The sequence below is a fragment of the Triticum urartu genome, chromosome 1A, assembly GCF_056163025.1.
Source record: "Triticum urartu cultivar PI428250 chromosome 1A, HENAU_Tu73, whole genome shotgun sequence".
NCBI lineage: Eukaryota > Viridiplantae > Streptophyta > Magnoliopsida > Poales > Poaceae > Triticum > Triticum urartu.
This window is the reverse complement of record NC_141873.1, coordinates 541,939,337-541,959,538: the sequence shown is the minus strand read 5'-3', so window position 1 is coordinate 541,959,538 and position 20,202 is coordinate 541,939,337. Positions and strand designations below refer to the sequence as shown.

Below are 20,202 nucleotides of genomic sequence, written 5' to 3'. Positions count from 1 at the left end.
GCAGCTTCACATATACTTGCCTTATCCTTCCTATAAGCTTAAATAGTTTTGATCGCGAGGATGCGAGATTGCTGAGTCCTGTGGCTCACAGATACTATAAACTCCAGATGCAGGTCCAGGTGATTCCGCTCCAGGTGACGAGTACGAGCTCAAGTGGGAGTTCGACGAGGGCTCCCAACATTATTATGTTTCCTTTCCCGATGATCAGTAGTGGTGCCTAGTTGGGGTTTGATTCAGGGCCTTGTCGCATGTTGGGTTCTTTTCTATTTTGGCGCCGTAGTCGGGCCATGAGTGATTGTTTGATGGATGTTATTTATGTACTCTGATGTGACGTGGCGAGTGTAAGCCAACTATGTATCTCCCCCTTTTATTACATATTACATGGGATGTTGTAATGATTGCCTAACTTGCGACATTGCTTTCAATGCGGTTATGTCTCTAAGTCGTGCCTCGACACGTGGGAGCTATAGCCGCATCGAGGGCGTTACAGGAAGATCCAAGGGAAGGTTTTGTTAAACTGAATATGGACACAACCTTCTTTGCTGATGAGGGCTCAGGTGCCACTAGTTCTGTTATTTGGGACAAGCATGGTGTGTTCATCTTTGCTAGTTGTTGTCGTGTTATATTTTTTCTGACAAAAAAAATATATTAATATCGCAGAGATACCGATTACGCCTAGTCTCTGCAACAACAAAATATCCTTATAACTGCAGCACGAACCCCCACCATGACAACACTGAAGTTCAAATCCTCCAAAAGCGACGCCTTCAAGAAGGAAGCAGTGCACAAGCGCCGTCGTCACCCGATCATAGATCTTAGGTTTACATCCTGAATAAAATACACGCTCTCAAAACAATGCTTTCAATAAGGCCACTGTCAGGCACAACCAATTAAGGCCAGACCTTAGATTTACATCCTGAAAGCTGTCCTGTTACATGTGTTGCAGATGCACTAAACATTGAAGCGCATGCACTCTGGGATGTACTAATTCTCGCCAGCCCACTGGGTGTAACAAGATCTTTGTCAAACCATGACTGTGTGGAGGTACTCGACATCATGAAGAATGGGGTAAATTCCATCAGCCCGACAACATCAATTGACAAGGAATGCACTAACCTTGCACACAGGTTTTGCTCCATCTCTTTTGATCATTGTCCTAGGAAAAGTAATAGAGCGACACATACCCTTGTCCCCTGTATGTCACCTAAGTTTACTTTGAATGTGTGGACGATGTAAGTTGATCTGCCAATCAATAAAGTCCCATGAAGGTTTTCCCTAGATATATTACAACCACCCATTGTGTTTCCAGTTACTAGAAAAAGAATAGCCCAATGTTTGCTCCCCAGTGTTAAGGGGTGAACATTGTGTTGGCGTCTAGTTTCAACTGGCACATACGCCGTGTATTGCAAAGGGAGAAAATAAATATATTTTTATATACATGCCGCTTATTTATAAAATACTAGCATCTCTATAATATTTTATAGGACGTTTTCGGAGTTTATGACAGTGTCAAAAAATTGTCTTATATTAAGTTACGGAAAGAGTATAATTTTTATAAGACGTTTTCAGAGTCTATGACAATGTCAAATAACGTCTTATAGATGCTGCTCGTTTCGCAAAACCTGCTAAGTGTGTCGTTGCGCGCCACTTCTCCTATTCTAGTGACACTGCGAGAGTACTACATGTATATTGTTGTAAATTAACACAAAACTCGTGCTTTGCTACGGATCACATGATAGTTGCCCTGAATTAAGATTGGTCGGTTCCCTGGACATAGTTTATGATGTGGTAAAAGAAAAGCATATTTGTGACTGAGCGTGAGTCTTTCCTCCTTAACAAAAGTCTCCTTCTCCCGCCAGCGCCGCCGTCGATCCAGCCCACCTCCGTTGGCCTTTGGGCCATGGAGGTGCGGAGGATCCCCCCGCCGGCGGGAGAGACCCGTTCTCGTTTTTGTTAGGTTCAATATCTTGGTTAGGGCTATGTGACAGTGACGATGTTTCTCAGTAGAAACAATGTCTAATACGTCCTATTCCCGCCTCGATGGTGTGAATAGCGTTATCAAAGGACATGTAGAGGTGTGCCTTCATCGGATCTCACGGAATTTAGTCGGTAACGGTCTTTGATGGATCTATTTGGATCATGTTTTTGTTCGTTTATGTGGTTACAGGTTTGATCTTTCCGCTCTACAACTCTCTTCATCGGCGATGGTTGCTGCTCTGGTACACTGGTCCTTTGAGGCCTTAGCATGATGACTTCCCGACTGCCTACTACAATAAGGTTTGCCTGACTCCAATGAGGGTGGATCGATGATGGCGGTGCACCTTTGGCTCGCTTCAGTGCTTGTAGTCGTCGTTAGATGGTCCATGGACCCGGATGTAATTTCTATTATCTACAGTGTTCTCTGTGCTGCCATGATTGATGAATATATTAAAATTTTCTATTGAAAAAAGGCATATTTGTGACTAAATGCGCATGCTTCATCGAAACACTAGGGGTCAGATTACTGATCCCCTCCATCAGACTAGTCAGTCTGTGTGATGGAAAAACAAATCGACGATGTAGCATTTGTTTGATGATTTGGGAAGGATCAGTCATATGAGAGAAAGTGTTCCCCCTCTCTTCTTCTCTCACAACAGCAGCTGTAGCCCAGTGCGGTCGCCCGGCCGCCCTGGCTGCGTCTACGACAACCTCTCCTCTTCCCCGGGCGGGCACCCGCTCTCCCCACCACCACGCTACAAAAAATGTGCTGGCCAAGTGTGCTTAGGGAATTTCTAACCGATCCTTAAAAATAGAGGAGTAAACCTTAGTGGAATATATTTACTTCACTAAGTTTTTGCTAGGGAACGTAGTATGTAATTTCAAAAAATTGCGTATGATCACGCAAGATCTATGTAGGAGATGCATAGCAACGAAAAGGAAAGAGTGTGTCCACGTATCCTTGTATACCAAAGCGAAAGTGTTAGTTTAACGCGGTTGATGTAGTCGAACGTCTTCTCGATTCAATCGATCAAGTACCAAACGTACGACACCTTCAAGTTCTGCACACGTTCAACTCAATAGCGTCTCTCGAACTCTTGATCCGGCAAAGTGTCGAGGGAGAGTTTCGTCAGCACGACGGCGGTGATGATGAAGTGATCCGCGCAGGGCTTCGCCTAAGCACTACGACAATATGACCGGAGAAGTAAACGGTGGAGGGAGGTGTCACACACGGCTTGAAACAATTGTGTGTCTAGGAGGCGCACCACTCCCATGTATATAAAGGAGGGAGAGGAGAGGAGGCCGGCCAAGGCGCGCCTTGGCCCCCAAGGCGAGGATTCCTACTAGGACTCCAAGTCCAATTCGGATCCCTTTTTTTCTTTCACACGCAAATGATATATCTCCCTGTTCGAACCTTGATCGACACACTCTATACTCTCTCACGCAGATTGTCTATCTAGGTCAGTACATCCAAGCCGCTCCCACTCTTTCGACCTCATGGCGGGCCACGCTCGCTCAATCTCTCTCTCTCTCTCTGTGTGTGTGTGTGTGTATGTCTTGATTGACCTCGCTCTTTCTCGGACACAAACGATATATCTTCATGTTTGAGCCCAATTCGACATATTCATATTGTATACTCTCTCACGCACATTGTCTATCTAGGTCACTCTCTCCAACCCGTCTCACTTTTTCGATCGCATGATGACCCACACTCGCTCAATCTCTCCCCCTTTATATATGTAATCAATTGACCTTACTTCCTCCCACGCACAAAATATATCTACATGTCTGTGACTGGATCATCTATCAAGCTCTATCTTACAGCCCTCATCCTTCCCAAAAGCTCAATCGGACAATATCTCTCCAAATCATATATATCTTTTCAATGAATGTCGGACCACACTCACTTTGTCTCTCTATCTATATGTCTCTCGATTGACCTCACTTTCTCACGCCGTATCTTCCACACATTTGAAGCTACCTCAACATCCTCGCAAAGCCGGAGCTATTTACATTGCGAGGGGGACTCCAACCTAGAATTAATTTGTGTATGCATTTATTCCGGTGGGTTTAGATTATATTTTCGTATCATTCGTCCCACAACTACTCCAAACACTATTGCAACCCCCGCACCTCCCCCAATTGATTTCCCTCTGGCTCGGTCATTGCTCTCTCGCACGTCCTTTCTCGCCTTCAACGTCGCATCATGGTATTATTGCAAAAAACTCTGTTGTTCTCTTTAATTATTATAAATAAGCTACAAAACTATACACTGATAGTCCACCTGGAATGGAAAAAATTTCGACCCACAAATTAAAGTGCTACAAACTACACACAAAGGGGCCCACCTGTCATCAAACAAATTTGGACCCATATACAAATTAAAAAATAAAGGACGAGGATCGAACATGCGACCAGGGCCTTCAAGCGGCACGTCAATAGGCAACATACGTAGAACAACAATGTTTGTTGTACCCCTTTGTTCATATAATGTTTTTATATTACCACGACCTATTTAATGGATAACATGTAATATTATTTTTAGTACATTAGTGGGACCGGCTCATTAGCATGTACTATTCGCCTTCACTTATTGGTGGGTTCCATGTGTGCTCTCTCTCCTCTCTTTCCGCGTTTAGACGCACGAGCAAACACGAAGAACTCGTGGGCGATGTTGCCGTTGACCATATCTGAACGTGTTCACAAGTTACGGCACCAGTTTCACGTACTAGTAGTACTAGTCAATGTGTACATGCAATGCACGTTAATTTGGAAGTATATTAAGTGCATGCGGATATTAAGTAGGATATTATTTGCGTGTTATTATGTGATTAGCACTACTTTCGGCGTGAAATTAATTGCACGCTAAACGTGTTGAGCGCTCTTGAAGCAGTCTAGGTCGTTGGATGAGAAGTAATACATGTGGCTTGATGACATTTTATATTTAATTTGATACGGCTCTAGCAGAACATTCAATCGATCAAACCATAGATTTCATTCAGTCTGACTCCAACTTTATATTCATACGACGATCGATATAAAATAAACGGAAATGATAAACATTCAGATTTTAAGCATGGCAATCAGAACGTTTTTCACGGCAAATTTAGATTACACGGCGGCGGCGGCGTCTTGCGGTGGGAAGCAGCTCCTCTGCCGTGCTTTGTGTATCGTCGGGCCACTGACCGACGGCGACGGCAGCGTCTTGCGCCATTGTTGGCGTACTCCTGGACGTTGGCCCTAGCTTCAAGGAAGGCCACAATGTTCTGGACTTCGATCTCTAGGAGCGAGTCAACTGGCAGGAGGAGGCGACTGGCGTTGGTGCAAGGAAGCGGTCGACGGTGGCCATCCATGCCGCTGAGGGGGGCGCTGGCACCCGCTCGGGGACAGGCGCTGGCAATGGCGCGGTGGAGACATTCGTGTGCACGGACACCGTCACAGGTGCGCACATCAGTGCACGCAGGCGCATGCGCTGGTAGGTGCACGGGCATGTGAAAGTCGGCGGGGACCTCGTGGAACCCCGTGGCATCAAGATCGGCGACAATGTGCGGCTCCCAGCCCATCAATGCCACGGGGATTGGCGCTGGCGCAGTCGGGGCGACGGGAGCCGGAACAGGAGCGGGGACAGGCACGGCGTCTTCCCGCAAGCCTGGTTCAAGCTCGTCCCAAAGTGCCTTATGTTCTTGAGACTCCGGCTGGGTGTCTTCCTCAGGAAACTAGAAGACTTAGGGCAGACCATCGTGATGCAGCATGGCATATGGTTAGGTCAGGCTGGTTGGAGGTAGACGACAGGAGAATCGGAGAGGAAGGGAGAAGATTGTAGCGATACCTGGTAGTGCTGGGTTGATTTTAAACTGCGGCACCGGCGACATTAAAAGTGGAAGCAGTTGGGACGAAGGTGGGCGGCGAAGCCTGGTCAAAGGGCTCGCCTCCCGGTGAGCCTGCGCAGTGGTCTGCTTGCACGCCTCCCTGTCAGCCAGCGCAACGGTCTGCTTGCACGCCTCCCGTCGACTCACACGCTTACTCGGACGACACCTGCCTATGAGAAGCTGGACTTGTGGCGGCATGTAAACGCCCACGGTTTCAATAGTGAAAGCGTTCGCCTTAATGTGAGAGGTCTTTATTCCAAAATACATTGGCTCTTCATTTGTGCAACTTCTCATAAGCAGCTTGTCTCAAATTGAAGAAAAAAATTATGTAGGAATATTTGTGCCATATCACGTGACCATGCTTAGTTTCATGAATTTCTGGTCACTTTTGGATTTTCTGAAATTTAGAATCTAGGATTTGAAACAATATCATAACCTGCATCATGCCATAAATTTTCAAGCGATACATCTTTCCTGTTGTATTTCTTAAGAAAGGATTTCGTCAAACATTTTACTTAGTTAGACTTCAGACAAGTTATATATGCAGAGTAAAAGGATAATCCCTCCCTACCAGTGCATTGCCTGATATATTAACTCAAGTACTAGGCACGAACAAACGGGCTCAATTCTGTGCTCATCCTGGTGTAGTAGTAGTACTAGGCAATCCAGTTGACGTGTGACCTTGGGTAGCGGCGACCAAAGGAATTGAACCGTGCTCGGTATGGTAGGTAACGTTGTCTAGTTACTAAAGCATCCTTCCATTGTTCATCGGTAGTCATTATGGACCGGGGACACGAGGAGAATTTCCTAGGGCTGAAATTCTGGCCACCAGATATTTCAACTCGAAACGCGGAGGCTTGACTGGTTGCGTTTGGCTAATGTGCGTACCACGTAGGCCATCGGAAGGACATAAGCCCGGTTTTTCTAGGATCAACACAAGCCAAGGTCTGGCTGGTACGCCGTTGGGTCTTACCATTCAAGAATATGAAAGGAATCTTTTAAATTGCCAAATGAATCTATGTGTATTACAATGCCCGTATTTTCCTTGTAAATAGTAATCTCAACGTGGTAATTGATTTATGACGAGTTCTTGAATTAGAGTGAGTTTGTGATATAGTGATCTCAACATGGATTTCACATTTCACGGTATCCCTAGTAAGTTTTTCATTGCAAATTCAAATTTAAAAGATGAATGGTATAATGGTGAGAAAACTTTGTATGTATCAAGCATATGACCACACACACACACACGAATACAACAACAATCGAATAAGTATAGTGCATCTATTTTTCCAAACCATATGCATGTATGACACAAATTAAAAAATACTCCTTCTGTTCCTAAATAGTAGTCTTTTGTAGATTTCAACAAGTGACTACATACGGAGCAAAATGAGTGAATCTACACTCTAAAATATGTCTATATATATATTCGTATGTGGCAGTCCATTTGAAATCTCTAAAAAGACTAATATTTAGGAACAAAGGGAGTAAAATGTAAGACATGCATGGTCCTCAATTCAATATTTAAAATGAACAGGAAACTGAAACATGAATATTAAGTCTAGTACTACAGTACATGCAAATGTTGTGTTTAGGCAGAGCTATGTAGATTGTCGGGGGTTAACCCCTCGACCTTAGATAAAATTGTGAAGCTCTGTTTAGGATTGTTTAGATTATATTTGTCCCCACCCTCCCAAACACCGACTGGTTGTGCACCCAATCCTCCCCGGGAGAATATCATGTGCCCCCACACCTTAGATGCTATATGCTGATACGAGTTGCTTGGAGCTTGTAGATCTCAGATATAGCATCTCACAGGATGTCTTAATATTTTTACAGGAAACCTTAATGAGTTTGAGAATTGCACACAATTTGTACAAAAACTACTCAGATGCCCTTGGATCCCATATCCAACGACCTCGAAGTTTGTATCATCGTAGCATCTAAGATGAAGGAGGAAATCATATTCTCCTGTATGTAAGAATATCATGTGCTACCACACCTTAGATGCTTTGGTGATACAAGCTCTTCGGAGCCCTTGGATTTGTGACCCAACAACTCCTTGGTGGTTCGAATGTTTCTTTTGCAGAAAAGCCCTCAAAGAGTTCGACCACTGCTTACAAGCATAAAGACTGCTCAGATGCCATTGGATCTCAGATCAAACAACCTCGAAGCTCATATCACCGTAGCATCCAAGCTGCGAGAGCACCTGATGTTTTCTCGCACGGGAGAATATGAGGTGCTCCCGCACCGTAGATTCTATGGTGATACGAGTTTACGGAGATCTAACGTCTAACAGTAGGAGGTTTGAATGTTTTTGCAATATACGCCAGAGAGAGTTTGGGAATTGCACAGAAAGTACAAGTACTACGCATGTGGCATCTGATCACAGATCATACGACCTAGATGCTCGTATCACTGTAGCGGCTAATTAAGTTACGAGGAGCACCTAATATGAGCAACGGGGAGCCGTTGGATCCAAGATGCATGGCACACACGAGGCCTGAATATTTTATTTGCAAAAAAACCCTTGGAGAGTTTGGAAATTGCGCATAATTACAAAGACTACTCCCAAGCATTGGATCTTAGTTCCAACGATGTAAAAACTCGTATCACCATAGCATCTAAGCTGCGGGGTGGATGTGATATTCTATGCCGCTATCATTTTTGTTCGTAAACTTGCAAAGTATGTGTAACTCGTGCCGTTACTTGTCTAACGCGCAAAGTGTTTGTTCAAAAAAAAACCATCCTACATTGAAATATCGGAACAACACACTGGGGTCCCACTTGTCATTGATCAAATTTGGACCTAAAACGAACAAATTTGAAAGACGAGATTCGAACTGGCAACCTGGACTACAAAGTGTAAGTCGATAGCCTGAAACGACAACGGTTGTTGGCTTTGTCCCATAATTTGATTTTATACAGTATTACATTGAGTAGAGTAGAGGGAGTGCCTCGTCAACACGTGCATGACCGTTGACTCACTTACTGGTGGGTCCCAGGTCTGCGACCTCTCTCTCTCCTCTCCATCGTCTAACCTTTAGACGCACGGGCACAAACAAAAAGACCGCCAGCTTGCCGTGGTGTTATTATAACTAAATAGAAGCTTGGAAAATAGAAGAATCACCTAGAACAAGAGACGTTGTGGCTGGTCGAGACGGAGCTAACCACACCTATCCTCTGTGCCACGTTAGCATGATGAAGCTATGTGGCTAGTGGGGTGTTTTCGACCAACTGGCTGGGTCCCGAGGTCGAACCATTGGTACTACGTCTGATACAGTATATTTTTACACGCACATTTTTCCTCCGTGCCGAGACGTGGCACGCCCTATAGCGCGGTTTCGGGGTCCTCCCGGCTGGTGCACGTATATATTCTTCCTTGCCGAGACGTGGGACGCCCTACCGCGTGTTTTTTGGGTCTTCCTCGGTTATAGCGCCGAAGCAAGTAAATGAGTCGTCAAATCACGAAAGACCACATTTCCCGCCGAGTACATCAGTGAAGCACGGTGGCTAGTGATAACCCACAAGTATAGGGGATCGTTTGTAGCCTTTTTCGATAAATAAGAGTGTCAAACCCAACGAGGAGCTAAAGGTAGAACAAATATTCCCTCAACTTCTATCGACCACCGATACAACTCTATGCACGCTTGACGTTCGCTTTACATAAAACAAGTATGAGACTAGAAGTACTTTGTAGGTGTGATAGGATAGGTTTGCAAGATAATAAAGAGCACGTAAATAAAATCTAGGGGCTGTTTAGATAAAGACATGACTAAGTTAGTTTTAGTAGAGAGCTTTTGTCAACAAGAAAGTTATTTGTCCCTAGGCAATCGACAACAAGTACCGATAATCATTCTTGCAATTTTACATGAGGGAGAGGCATGAGCTAACATACTTTCTCTACTTCGATCATATGCACTTATGATTGGAACTCTAGAAAGCATCCGCAACTACTAAAGATCATTAAGGTTGTGAAACCCAACCATAGCATTAAGTATCAAGTCCTCTTTATTCCCATACGTCATACCCCACCTACTCGGGTTTAAGTTTCTGTCACTCTCGCAAACAACCGTAAGCGAACCATGAACATATTGCAACACCCTACAGCGGGGGCCCCTCATGTTTGTGCGAGACGGAGAGCATAGTAGGACAACACCATAAATAAAATATACAATCATACCAACCAAGATCACGATTAACCCACAGGACAAAACGGATCTACTCAAACATCATAGGATAACCATAGATCATTGGGAAATAATATGTGGAGTTGAGCACCATGTTTAAGTAGAGATTACAGCGGGGAGAAGAGGTGTTACACCGGTGCATAGAGGGGGAGAGAGTTGGTGTTGATGGTAGCAAGATTGTTGATGTAGATCGCCGTCTCGATCATTGCCCCGGTGGCACTGGAAGCGAGGGGGACAGAGCCCCCTCCTCCTTCTTCTTCCTTGGCCTCCTCCCTAGGTGGGAGAAGGGTTTCCCCTCTGGTCCTTGGTCTCCATGGCGGCGGAGGGGCGGGAGCCCCTCCAAGACTGGGTCTCCCTCTCTGTTCTCTTCTGTTTCGCGTTCCCCAGATCTGGCCAAAAACCGTTTCTTATATTCCCGGAGATCTGTAACTTCGATTGCGCTGAGATTTTAACACGATTTTTTCCGGATATAAGCTTCCTTGCGCCCAAAGTAGAGATCCAACCGACATATGAGGTGGGCACAACCCACCACCGTGCGCCAGGGGCCTCTGGCGCACCCTGGTGTCTTGTGGGCTGTGTGGGCCTCCGTTTGCAGTGATTCCAACTCCCCAAAATCACATATATTCCAAAACAATTCTCCGTAAAATTCTATTGCATTTGGACTTCGTTTGATATGGATACTCTGCGATACAAAAAACATGCAGAAAACAGGAACTGGCACTTGGCACTGGATCAATAGGTTAGTCCAATAAATCATATAAAAAGTTGTCAAAAGTATGTAAAAGTTGTATAATATTGGCATGAAACAATCAAAAATTATAGATACGACGGAGACGTATCAGCATCCCCAAGTTTAATTCCTGCTCGTCCTCGAGCAGGTAAATGATAAAAAAGATAATTTTTGATGTGGAATGCTACCTAGCATAAACTTCATCATATGTCTAGTCATGGCATGAATATTAAGACATAAGTGATTCAAAGCAATAGTCTATAATTTGACATAAAGACATCAATACTCAGGCATCCCAATAAACAATCATGTCTTTCAAAATATCAACGCTAAAGAAAGTTATCCCTACAAAATCATATAGTCTTGTCATGCTCTATCTTCTTAACACAAAGTATTTATCATGCACAACCCCGATGACAAGCCGAGCAATTAGTTCATACTTTTTAACGCGCTTCAACTTTTTCAACCCTCACACAATACATGAGCGCAAGCCATGGATATAGCACTATAGATGGAATAGAGTATGATCATAGGGGTAAATATAAAGAAGACAAAAGGTAAGAAAGTCTCACATCGACGCGGCTAACCAACGCGCTATGGAGATGCCCATCAATCGATGTCAACGTGAGGAGTAGGGATTTCCATGCAACAAATGCACTAAGAGCTATAAGTGTATGAAAGCTCAATATGAAAACTAAGTGGGTGTGCATCTAATCCTATAATGAAATATTCTCACTAGTATATGAAAGTGACAACATAGGAGACTCTCCAAATGAAAAACATGGTGCTACTTTGAAGCACAAGTGTGGTAAAGATACTAACAATGCCCCTTCTCTCTTTGTTTATTTTTTCTTTTTCTTTTTTTTTCTTTTTTTCTTTTTTCTTTTTTCTCTCTCATTGTCCGGAGTCTCATCCCGACTTGTGGGGGAATCATAGTCTCCATCATCCTTTCCTCACTAGGGAACTGCTCTAAAAATGAATAATGATGATCATCACACTTCTATTTACTTATAACTCAAAAGAAAATAAAAATTACAACTCGATACCTATGACAAAGTATGACTCTATATGAATGCCTCTGGCAATGAACCAGGATGTGCAATGATCTAGCGTAACATGTATGAAAAATGATGAACGGTGGCTGAGCCATAACTACTATGTCATCTATATGATCATGCAAAGCAATATGACAATGAATGCTCAAGTCATCAAACGGAAGTGGTGGAAGTTGCATGGCAATATATCTCGGAATGGCCATGGAAAAGCCATAATAGGTAGGTATGGTCGTTGTTTTGAGGAAGATATAATAAGGCTTGTGTGTGATAGAGCGTATCATATCACGGGGTTTGGATGCACCGGCAAAGTTTGCACCGACTCTCGATGTGAGAAAGGGCAATGCACGGTACCGTAGATGCTAGCAAATTGCGAAAAGGTAAGAGTGCGTATAATCCATGGACTCACATTAGTCATAAAGAATTCATATACTTATTGCAAAAGTTTATTAGCCCTCGAAGCAAAATACTACTATGTATGCCCCTAGGGGGATAGATTGGTAGGAAAAGACCATCGCTCGTCCCCGACCGCCACTCATAAGGAAGAGAATCAATAATAAATCATGCTCCAACTTCATAGCATAACGAGAGACTATACGTGCATGCTTCGGGAATCACGAACCTTAAAACCAATATTCCTACTAACCACAACCGTTTACTAGTACCTCCCACACATTATCATCTCTATATCGCAAAACTATTGCAAGGAATCAAACATATCATATTCAGTGATCCATAAGTTTTATGTAGGATTTTATGACTAACCATGCAATTGACCAATTCCTGTTGATTCTCTAAATAGATCTAAGTGAAGCATGAGAGTTTAATTCTTTATACAAAAGACCATGCTCTAATAAATATAAGTGAAGCAAAAGAGCATTCTTCAAATAACGGTTTTCTATGTGAAGAGAAACATGCAATCCAAACTTCAAATGGTATAAGTGAAGCACATGAAGCATTCTATAAAGCCATACTCAAAAGATATAAGTGAAGTGAAATGAGCATTCTATAAATCAACCATGGACTATCTCATACCAGCATGGTGCACAAAAGAAAAATGAAAACTAAAAGCAAAAGACGCTCCAAGATTTGCACATATCACGTGAACGAAACGAAACTGAAAACATACCGATACTGGTTGAAGAAAGATGGGATGCCTTCCAGGGCATCCCCAAGCTTAGACGCTCAAGTCTCCTTGAATATTTACTTGGGGTTCCTTGGGCATCCCCAAGCTTGAGCTCTTGCCTCCCCTCCTTCTCCTCATATCGAGAACTCCTCGATCTTTGATCACTTCATCCATACAAAACTCAACAGAAAACTCAGTAAGATCCGTTAGTATAATAAAGCAAATCACTACTCCAAGTACTGTTGCAAACCAATTCATATTTGTTTTTGCATTGTAGCTACTGTAATATAACTTTTCCATAGCTTATACTACTGATCAAAATCGATAGTTCCATCAAAACGAGCAAAACAATGCATCAAAAACAGAATCTGTCTTAAATAGGACATTCTGTAGTCATCTGAACATTCACCATACCTCTAGTACTCCAACAATTCTGAAAAAATTAGGAAAAATAAATAATTTGTATAGAAAGATAGTGCAAAAAGTTTCAGAACCATTTGATGTTCCAGTAAAAAAATGTAAAATCGAGCACTATAGCCGAAGTTTCTGTTTTGCACCGCACAAACCAACAAGCAATCTAAACATCCTAAAGGCAAATCTTGGCACATTATTTTTATAATACAATGGAATTTTACAAGGGGATAATTATTTTTGTGATAATATTCATGAAAAATTCTACATTGTTTCCATGAGCATGAACACAAGTGTTCAAGGTCGACCCTCACTTCTTCAATGCATAACTTCCAATCGCTTCTCTTTTCTGAAAAAGTTTTTAAGTTCCCCTCTATATATTTTTTGTTTTTAAACTTTATAAAAGCACTCAACAGAAATAAATGACTCTTTTAAACTTTCAGGTTGTCTCCCTGGCAGCGCTTTCTTTAAAGGCATTAAGCTATGCATAAAGTGCTCAAGTAATGAATCCACCCGGATCCCAAGGTATATCAAAGACAATTTGAATTAACAATGATTTGGCATTTAGTAGTGAGCACAAAGCAACATATATCATGCAATGATGAAGTTTAACTCTCTTCCTATACATCGGCATGTCATACAAGAACAATTCATGCAATCAAGTAAAGGCCAATACATAGCATAAGCAGTTTCTTGCAATTCTATCATGTTGGAAACATAAAGAGGCGGAGATGTAGTTCCTCTCTCATAATAATTGCAAGTAGGAGCAGCAAGGACTGAGGGAGTCCTGGATTAAGGGGTCCACGGGCGTCCGGACTATGTAACATGGGCCGGACTAATAGGCTACGAAGATACAAGACAGAAGACCTCTCTCCGTGTCCGGATGGGACTCTCCTTTGCGTGGATGGCAAGCTTGGCGTTCGGATATGTAGATTCCTTCCTTTGTAAACTGACTCTGTACAACCCTAGGCCCCTCCGGTGTCTATATAAACCGGAGGGTTTAGTCCGTAGAGGCAATCATAATCATACATGCTAGACTTCTAGGGTTTAGCCACAACGATCTCGTGGTAGATCAACTCTTGTAATCCTCATACTCATCAAGATCAATCAAGAAGGACATAGGGTATTACCTCCATAAAGAGGGCCCGAACCGGGGTAAACATCGTGTCCCCTGTCTCCTGTTACCATCGACCCTAGACGCATAGTTTGGGACCCCCTACCAGAGATCCGCCGGTTTTGACACCGACATTGATGCTTTCATTGAGAGTTCCGCTGTGTCATCACCAGAAGGTTCGATGTCTCCATAAATAATCTACAACAATGCTGCCCTGGGGGAGGTTTTCCTCCCCGGTCAGATCTTTGTGTTCGGCGGCTTCGCGTTGCGGGCCAACTCGCTTGGCCATCTAGAGCAGATCGACAGCTACGCCCCAGGTCACCAGATTAGTTTTGGAAACTTGGATTATGTCGCTGACATCCGAGAAGACTTGATCTTCCAAGGATTCACGACCCCAACCTCCGCTCTGGCCTTAGAGCCAGAACTCGTCGCCAGGTGATACGTCTCCAACGTATCTATAATTTTTGATTGTTCCATGCTATTATATTATCGGTTTTGGATGTTTATGGGCTTTATTATGCACTTTTATATTATTATTGGGACTAACCTATTAACCCAGAGCCCAGTGCCAATTTATGTTTTTCCTTGTTTTAGAGTATCGCAGAAAAGGAAAATCAAACGGAGTCCAATTGACCTGAAACTTCACATAACTTATTTTTGGAACGGAATCAATCCAGAAGACTTGGGGTGTACGTAAGGGAAGCAACGAGGAAGGCACGAGGTAGGGGGCGCGCCTACCCCCCTGGGCGCGCCCTCCACCCTCGTGGGCCCCTCGTGCCCCCCTGACGTATTTTTTCCTCCTATATATACCCATATACCCTAAAAACTTCGGGGAGCACAATATATCGGGAGTTCCGCCGCCAGAAGCCTCCGTAGCCACCGAAAACCAATCTAGACTCGTTCTGGCACCCTAGTCTCTCGAATTGCATGTAACTGCTAAGCTTTGATTTCAGGTCAAGACCGTGCACATAAAACAACTTAATCCTTTCCTTTTCATATATCATCATTCACTGAAGTTTCACAGCTAACATGTTCAAACCAAAACATTTGCTCATCTGAAAAAAAATGAACTACAATTTGTAAACATTTGCCCCTACAAGCATTATCACAAACACATTCCAAGCAAAATCCATCCACATGTAAACTCGAACGTGCACTGGAAAAATCATGCGGCAAGCACTCGTCAAGAAATAGTCATCATTATATTCGCACAATATCCAACCTACAGCAAGTACTCATCCCATACAAAAATCAGGAACAAAAATTGAACAGACAGAGGATGCAAGAGGAAGGAGAGGGTGGGTGAGGGAAGAGGGGGGAGGAGGGACGACGAAGGAGTGGTGGCTACCTGCCTATGTACTGGTCGCCCGCGTAGCTCCGGGCGGTGGCGCTGCTGGGCGGGGTCGGCTGCTCCAGGGAGGGAGGCGCTACTAGTGGGAGCAGCTGCTCGACGGAGGGAGGCGCTGCTGGGATCCTGTACCGACATCGGGGCAGCGGAGGCTTCTTCGGCCGGCTGGGCGCTCCGCGGCGGACGGCCGGCAGTAATGGCGGCGGGACGGCGGCGGCTAGGAACCCTAATATTATTTTTTTGACACTTGGCTAGGAACCGTACTAGTCTCTCTGAAGCCTGAAGGGCGAAGGAAACCCCTGCGAGTCCTACCACGGTCCACAGCTCGCCTACAGCAGGTATTGGCCCGGCCCAGTAACCGCGTCCCATCATCATGCTAATGTCATGTCGTTTTTCCACTTCCGTTTTTAATCACATTTTGCTATATATATTACGAAAATACTTTACATAATTTTTTAAAAAGGTTAATCTTGTATTTGAAAAATGAAAAACGTGTATAGAAAATGTTTATACATTGTAAAAAATGTTTGTATTATTAAAAAAGAATGATTGGTCATAAAAAATGTATGCTACATTTAGAAAAATGTTCACAAGTTTCATAAATGTGTTCGTGACATTTTCAAAAAAGAAGGTTTGTACAATGTAAAAAAATGTTTGCTTAATTCAGGAAAATTGTTTATCATTAAAAAATCCAACGTGTACATAACAAATATTTAACATGTACTAAAAATGTTCAAAACATGATTTTGTAAAAATATTAAACATGTATTTGAAAATGTGAAACATTTATATAAAATCAATTTTAGATGTATAAACGAAAAGTGTACAATGTGTATGAAAAAAATAGAAATCAAAATATATATTAAAATAATGTTAATTATGTACTGGAAAGATTTTAAACGTGTGTAAAACAATATTCCTAATGTATACGTAAAATATACAATGCATATGAAAAATGTAGACATGTGTTGAAAAAAAGAAAAATGAAAAGAAGGCAAAAGCAAAAAAAAGTCAGAGAAACTCAGTGAAACCTAGAGAAAGAAACAAAAAACCAAGAAAGTAACACGGAAAAACGAGGAAAAAAAATAGAAAGGTAAAAGAAAAAACAGATGAAGAGACCAAAAAACCAAAGAAAAAATGAAAGTGAAACCAAAAACCGAAAAAAGCGCTATAGAAAACTTGAGGAAAACAACCTACAAACAGTGGAAAACCGAAAGAAAGAAAAACCGTGTGCCACGCTATAATGTTGGGCGGGCCTGCCAGCGCCCGCCCATTGGTGATTCTTATTAGAAATCAGTAAAGGGCGATATATAGCCTTGGCGGTTGCATGCGGTCGGCTTCACCATGATGGGCCGGTACCTGTGGTTGTCTAGTAGACGGCCTTTCAATTGTTGTCTATGTAGTGGATGACACAATTTGGTACACAAAAGTAACTCTTTTTGAGGCTAATTATTCTTATTTTTAGTTGGAATTTAGGACGGTAAAACTGAACCTAATCCCTAGTCTCTCACAGCTTCAGACACCTGGACCGTACATTTTTCTGATCTGGCCGTCTGATCTGATCTAGGCGCCTCGTTTGTGTTTCGTGGGCTGGCTCTCCTAAGGAGACGCTACTCTGGCGGCTGAAACACAGTATATTGGTTGATTGGAGTATTCGGCCTAAGTGACCGACCCATTAGGTAGCTAGGGATGATGAGTGTTTTCGTGGTTCCCATGCGGATGCAAAGGCGATGGCTCGAGAGCGACTTCTCTGCTCTCCCCCATCTAAGGCGACAACGACACTAACAATCCGAACCCCACGACGACTCCCTCCGCCCCAACCTCCTCTTGTAGTAGCATAGGACGATTGGGATGGAACCACCGCCACCGTTCCCCGGCCACTCTGATTCCCCAATGACTACGAAGTTGATGACTTATCCCTCTTCTTTGTTGTCACCTTATCGAGGGCCTTGCCCGCCTGGCTTCTTCATCCGCTTGCCGTTGGCTGAAGCAATTAAAGGGGGGCCGGTTGTCTTTGTGACGGTGTAGCCTTGCGGCCGACCTTCGTGGACGGCGTGACAAAGAGCATGGTGGTCTTCGTTCCGAGCCATATCCTTGCCGCATTCATTTACGCTGGTGGTGTAACGCTGGCGGGAGGAGTCGCCTATGGTGCAAAGGTGGTGGGCGGTTCCATTCCCGATGCAATTGGGGTGTCCGGGCCTGCAGTGGCTATCTGGTGCCTGCAGTGGCGGGGGCAGGAAGAGGAGGCGCCGCGGGCACGAGAGGAGCAACGAGAATCTTTTGTTGAAACTTTGAGGCGCTCAAATTTACGCTAATTGGGAAACTTTCGAGGCTTAACTTCTTAAACTTTTGAGTTAACCGTTTGAGGGTTTGGTTAGCTACAACTTAACTCCTTAACATGAAATCCTTTGAAGAGTTAAGCGTTTTTGAGAATTCAGTTAGTGATGCTCTAAGATGTCAAAATAACGCTGTGGCAATTGATGCTCTCTGTGGACAAGTTTGTGTTTGCCTTTGGTGTTATTTACTCTTTAGTTAAAAAATCACACTTAACATGTTCTTGTTTTTCAAGACGTGGCTCATTTTGGTAATGCCTTATTCTAGTAGGAGTAAAAGAGGCGAACTTTTATTTTTACATGGCGTATTCTCGGATGTTGAGGCTTTCATGTATAGTTCACCAGCAAAGAAAGTAATAAAGAAATAAATAATGATCGTATGGCCTAAAATTGCCATCACTTTCTTGACCACACTTGCGCCGCCTACTTCATCAGAGACAAGTTTACTGCCACGTTGCATGCAGACCGTGAGCTAGCTGATGATGTGAGAATCAACATGTGATCCATCATCCAATCACACGTCTCCATTCTCCAACAAGATCCCTAGGCCTAGCCACAACATATCTCCTTTCTCTGGGTCTCAAGTTGCCACGTCCTGAGGGATGACGAGATCCCTGCTGCACCAATAGCATCGAAGATCACGATTTTTTCCCTGTCTATATCTATCTTGTCGGTACACACACACACACACAGACCAGAGCACAATCCCCTATGTTAGCTCCAGTTCCTTAAATAGCTCCATCCTCCACACGACTCAAACCATCTCCACACTCTTCAGTTTTCATTGTTTGGAGAACACACAATACACCTCCCACCTTAGCAGCGCAATGGCGACCACCACCATGTCCCTCTCCTCGACCTTCGCCGGCAAGTCGGTGAAGAACGTGGCTTCATCAGCTCTCTTTGGTGAGGCCCGTGTCACTATGCGCAAGACCGCTGCAAAGGCCAAGCCGGTTTCATCAGGCAGCCCATGGTACGGTGCCGACCGTGTGCTCTACCTCGGCCCGCTTTCCGGAGAGCCCCCGAGCTACTTGACCGGCGAGTTCCCCGGCGACTACGGATGGGACACCGCCGGGCTCTCGGCCGACCCCGAGACCTTTGCCAAGAACCGGGAGCTCGAGGTGATCCACTGCCGGTGGGCCATGCTCGGTGCGCTTGGATGCGTCTTCCCCGAGCTTCTTGCACGCAACGGCGTCAAGTTCGGCGAGGCGGTATGGTTCAAGGCCGGTTCCCAGATCTTCAGCGAGGGTGGCCTCGACTACCTGGGCAACCCCAGCCTCGTGCATGCACAAAGCATCCTTGCTATTTGGGCATGCCAAGTCGTGCTCATGGGCGCTGTTGAGGGGTACCGCATTGCTGGCGGCCCACTCGGTGAGGTAGTCGACCCACTCTACCCCGGGGGCAGCTTCGACCCACTGGGCTTGGCCGACGATCCAGAGGCATTCGCGGAGCTCAAGGTGAAGGAAGTCAAGAACGGTCGCCTCGCCATGTTCTCTATGTTTGGCTTCTTCGTGCAGGCCATCGTCACCGGCAAGGGCCCACTCGAGAACCTCGCTGACCACCTCTCCGACCCTGTCAACAACAACGCATGGGCGTTTGCCACAAACTTTGTCCCCGGCAAGTGAGGCGTTGGCGCTCGCTAGCTGCGAGTTGTAGCCATATATCAAGGCAACTGCGGTGAACTGCACACATAATGGGTGGTTCAAATTGTAACATCATGGTGTAAATTACAAGGATCTTTGGGGAAATGGTTTGATCTGCCCGCTTGCTTCATGTCCTGGATGTAGCCTGTGTGTTGCTCCATGAGAAATGAGAACGATGAATACTTGGGCGTTACTTAGTCAGAGGTCGCTCTTCGTGATGGCAACTTATGCTCTCATTTTCTTATGGTCCATCGACCATCGTGATCATGCTGTCTGTTCGGAGAGCCCGTTTGCTTGTATGGTTGAACGCCGGCCAGCCCCAAAGTTGTACAAAGAGTCATTTTCGTTCAGTTTTACTAATGCATTGGCATGCAATGTTTCTGAAAGTTCGTGAAAAAACTGAGCA

At 44.3% G+C, this 20,202-nt stretch overlaps 1 protein-coding gene across 1 annotated transcript; it reads left to right on the top strand.

Moving 5' to 3' along the window:
• Positions 1-18,855: 18,855 nt before the first annotated feature.
• On the top strand, positions 18,856-19,926 carry LOC125530469 (chlorophyll a-b binding protein 3C, chloroplastic-like). The gene has a single exon (XM_048694860.2). The coding sequence runs from the start codon at positions 18,981-18,983 to the stop codon at positions 19,776-19,778; it is 798 nt and encodes a 265-aa protein (XP_048550817.2). The 5' UTR covers positions 18,856-18,980; the 3' UTR covers positions 19,779-19,926.
• The last annotated feature ends 276 nt before the right edge of the window (positions 19,927-20,202 follow it).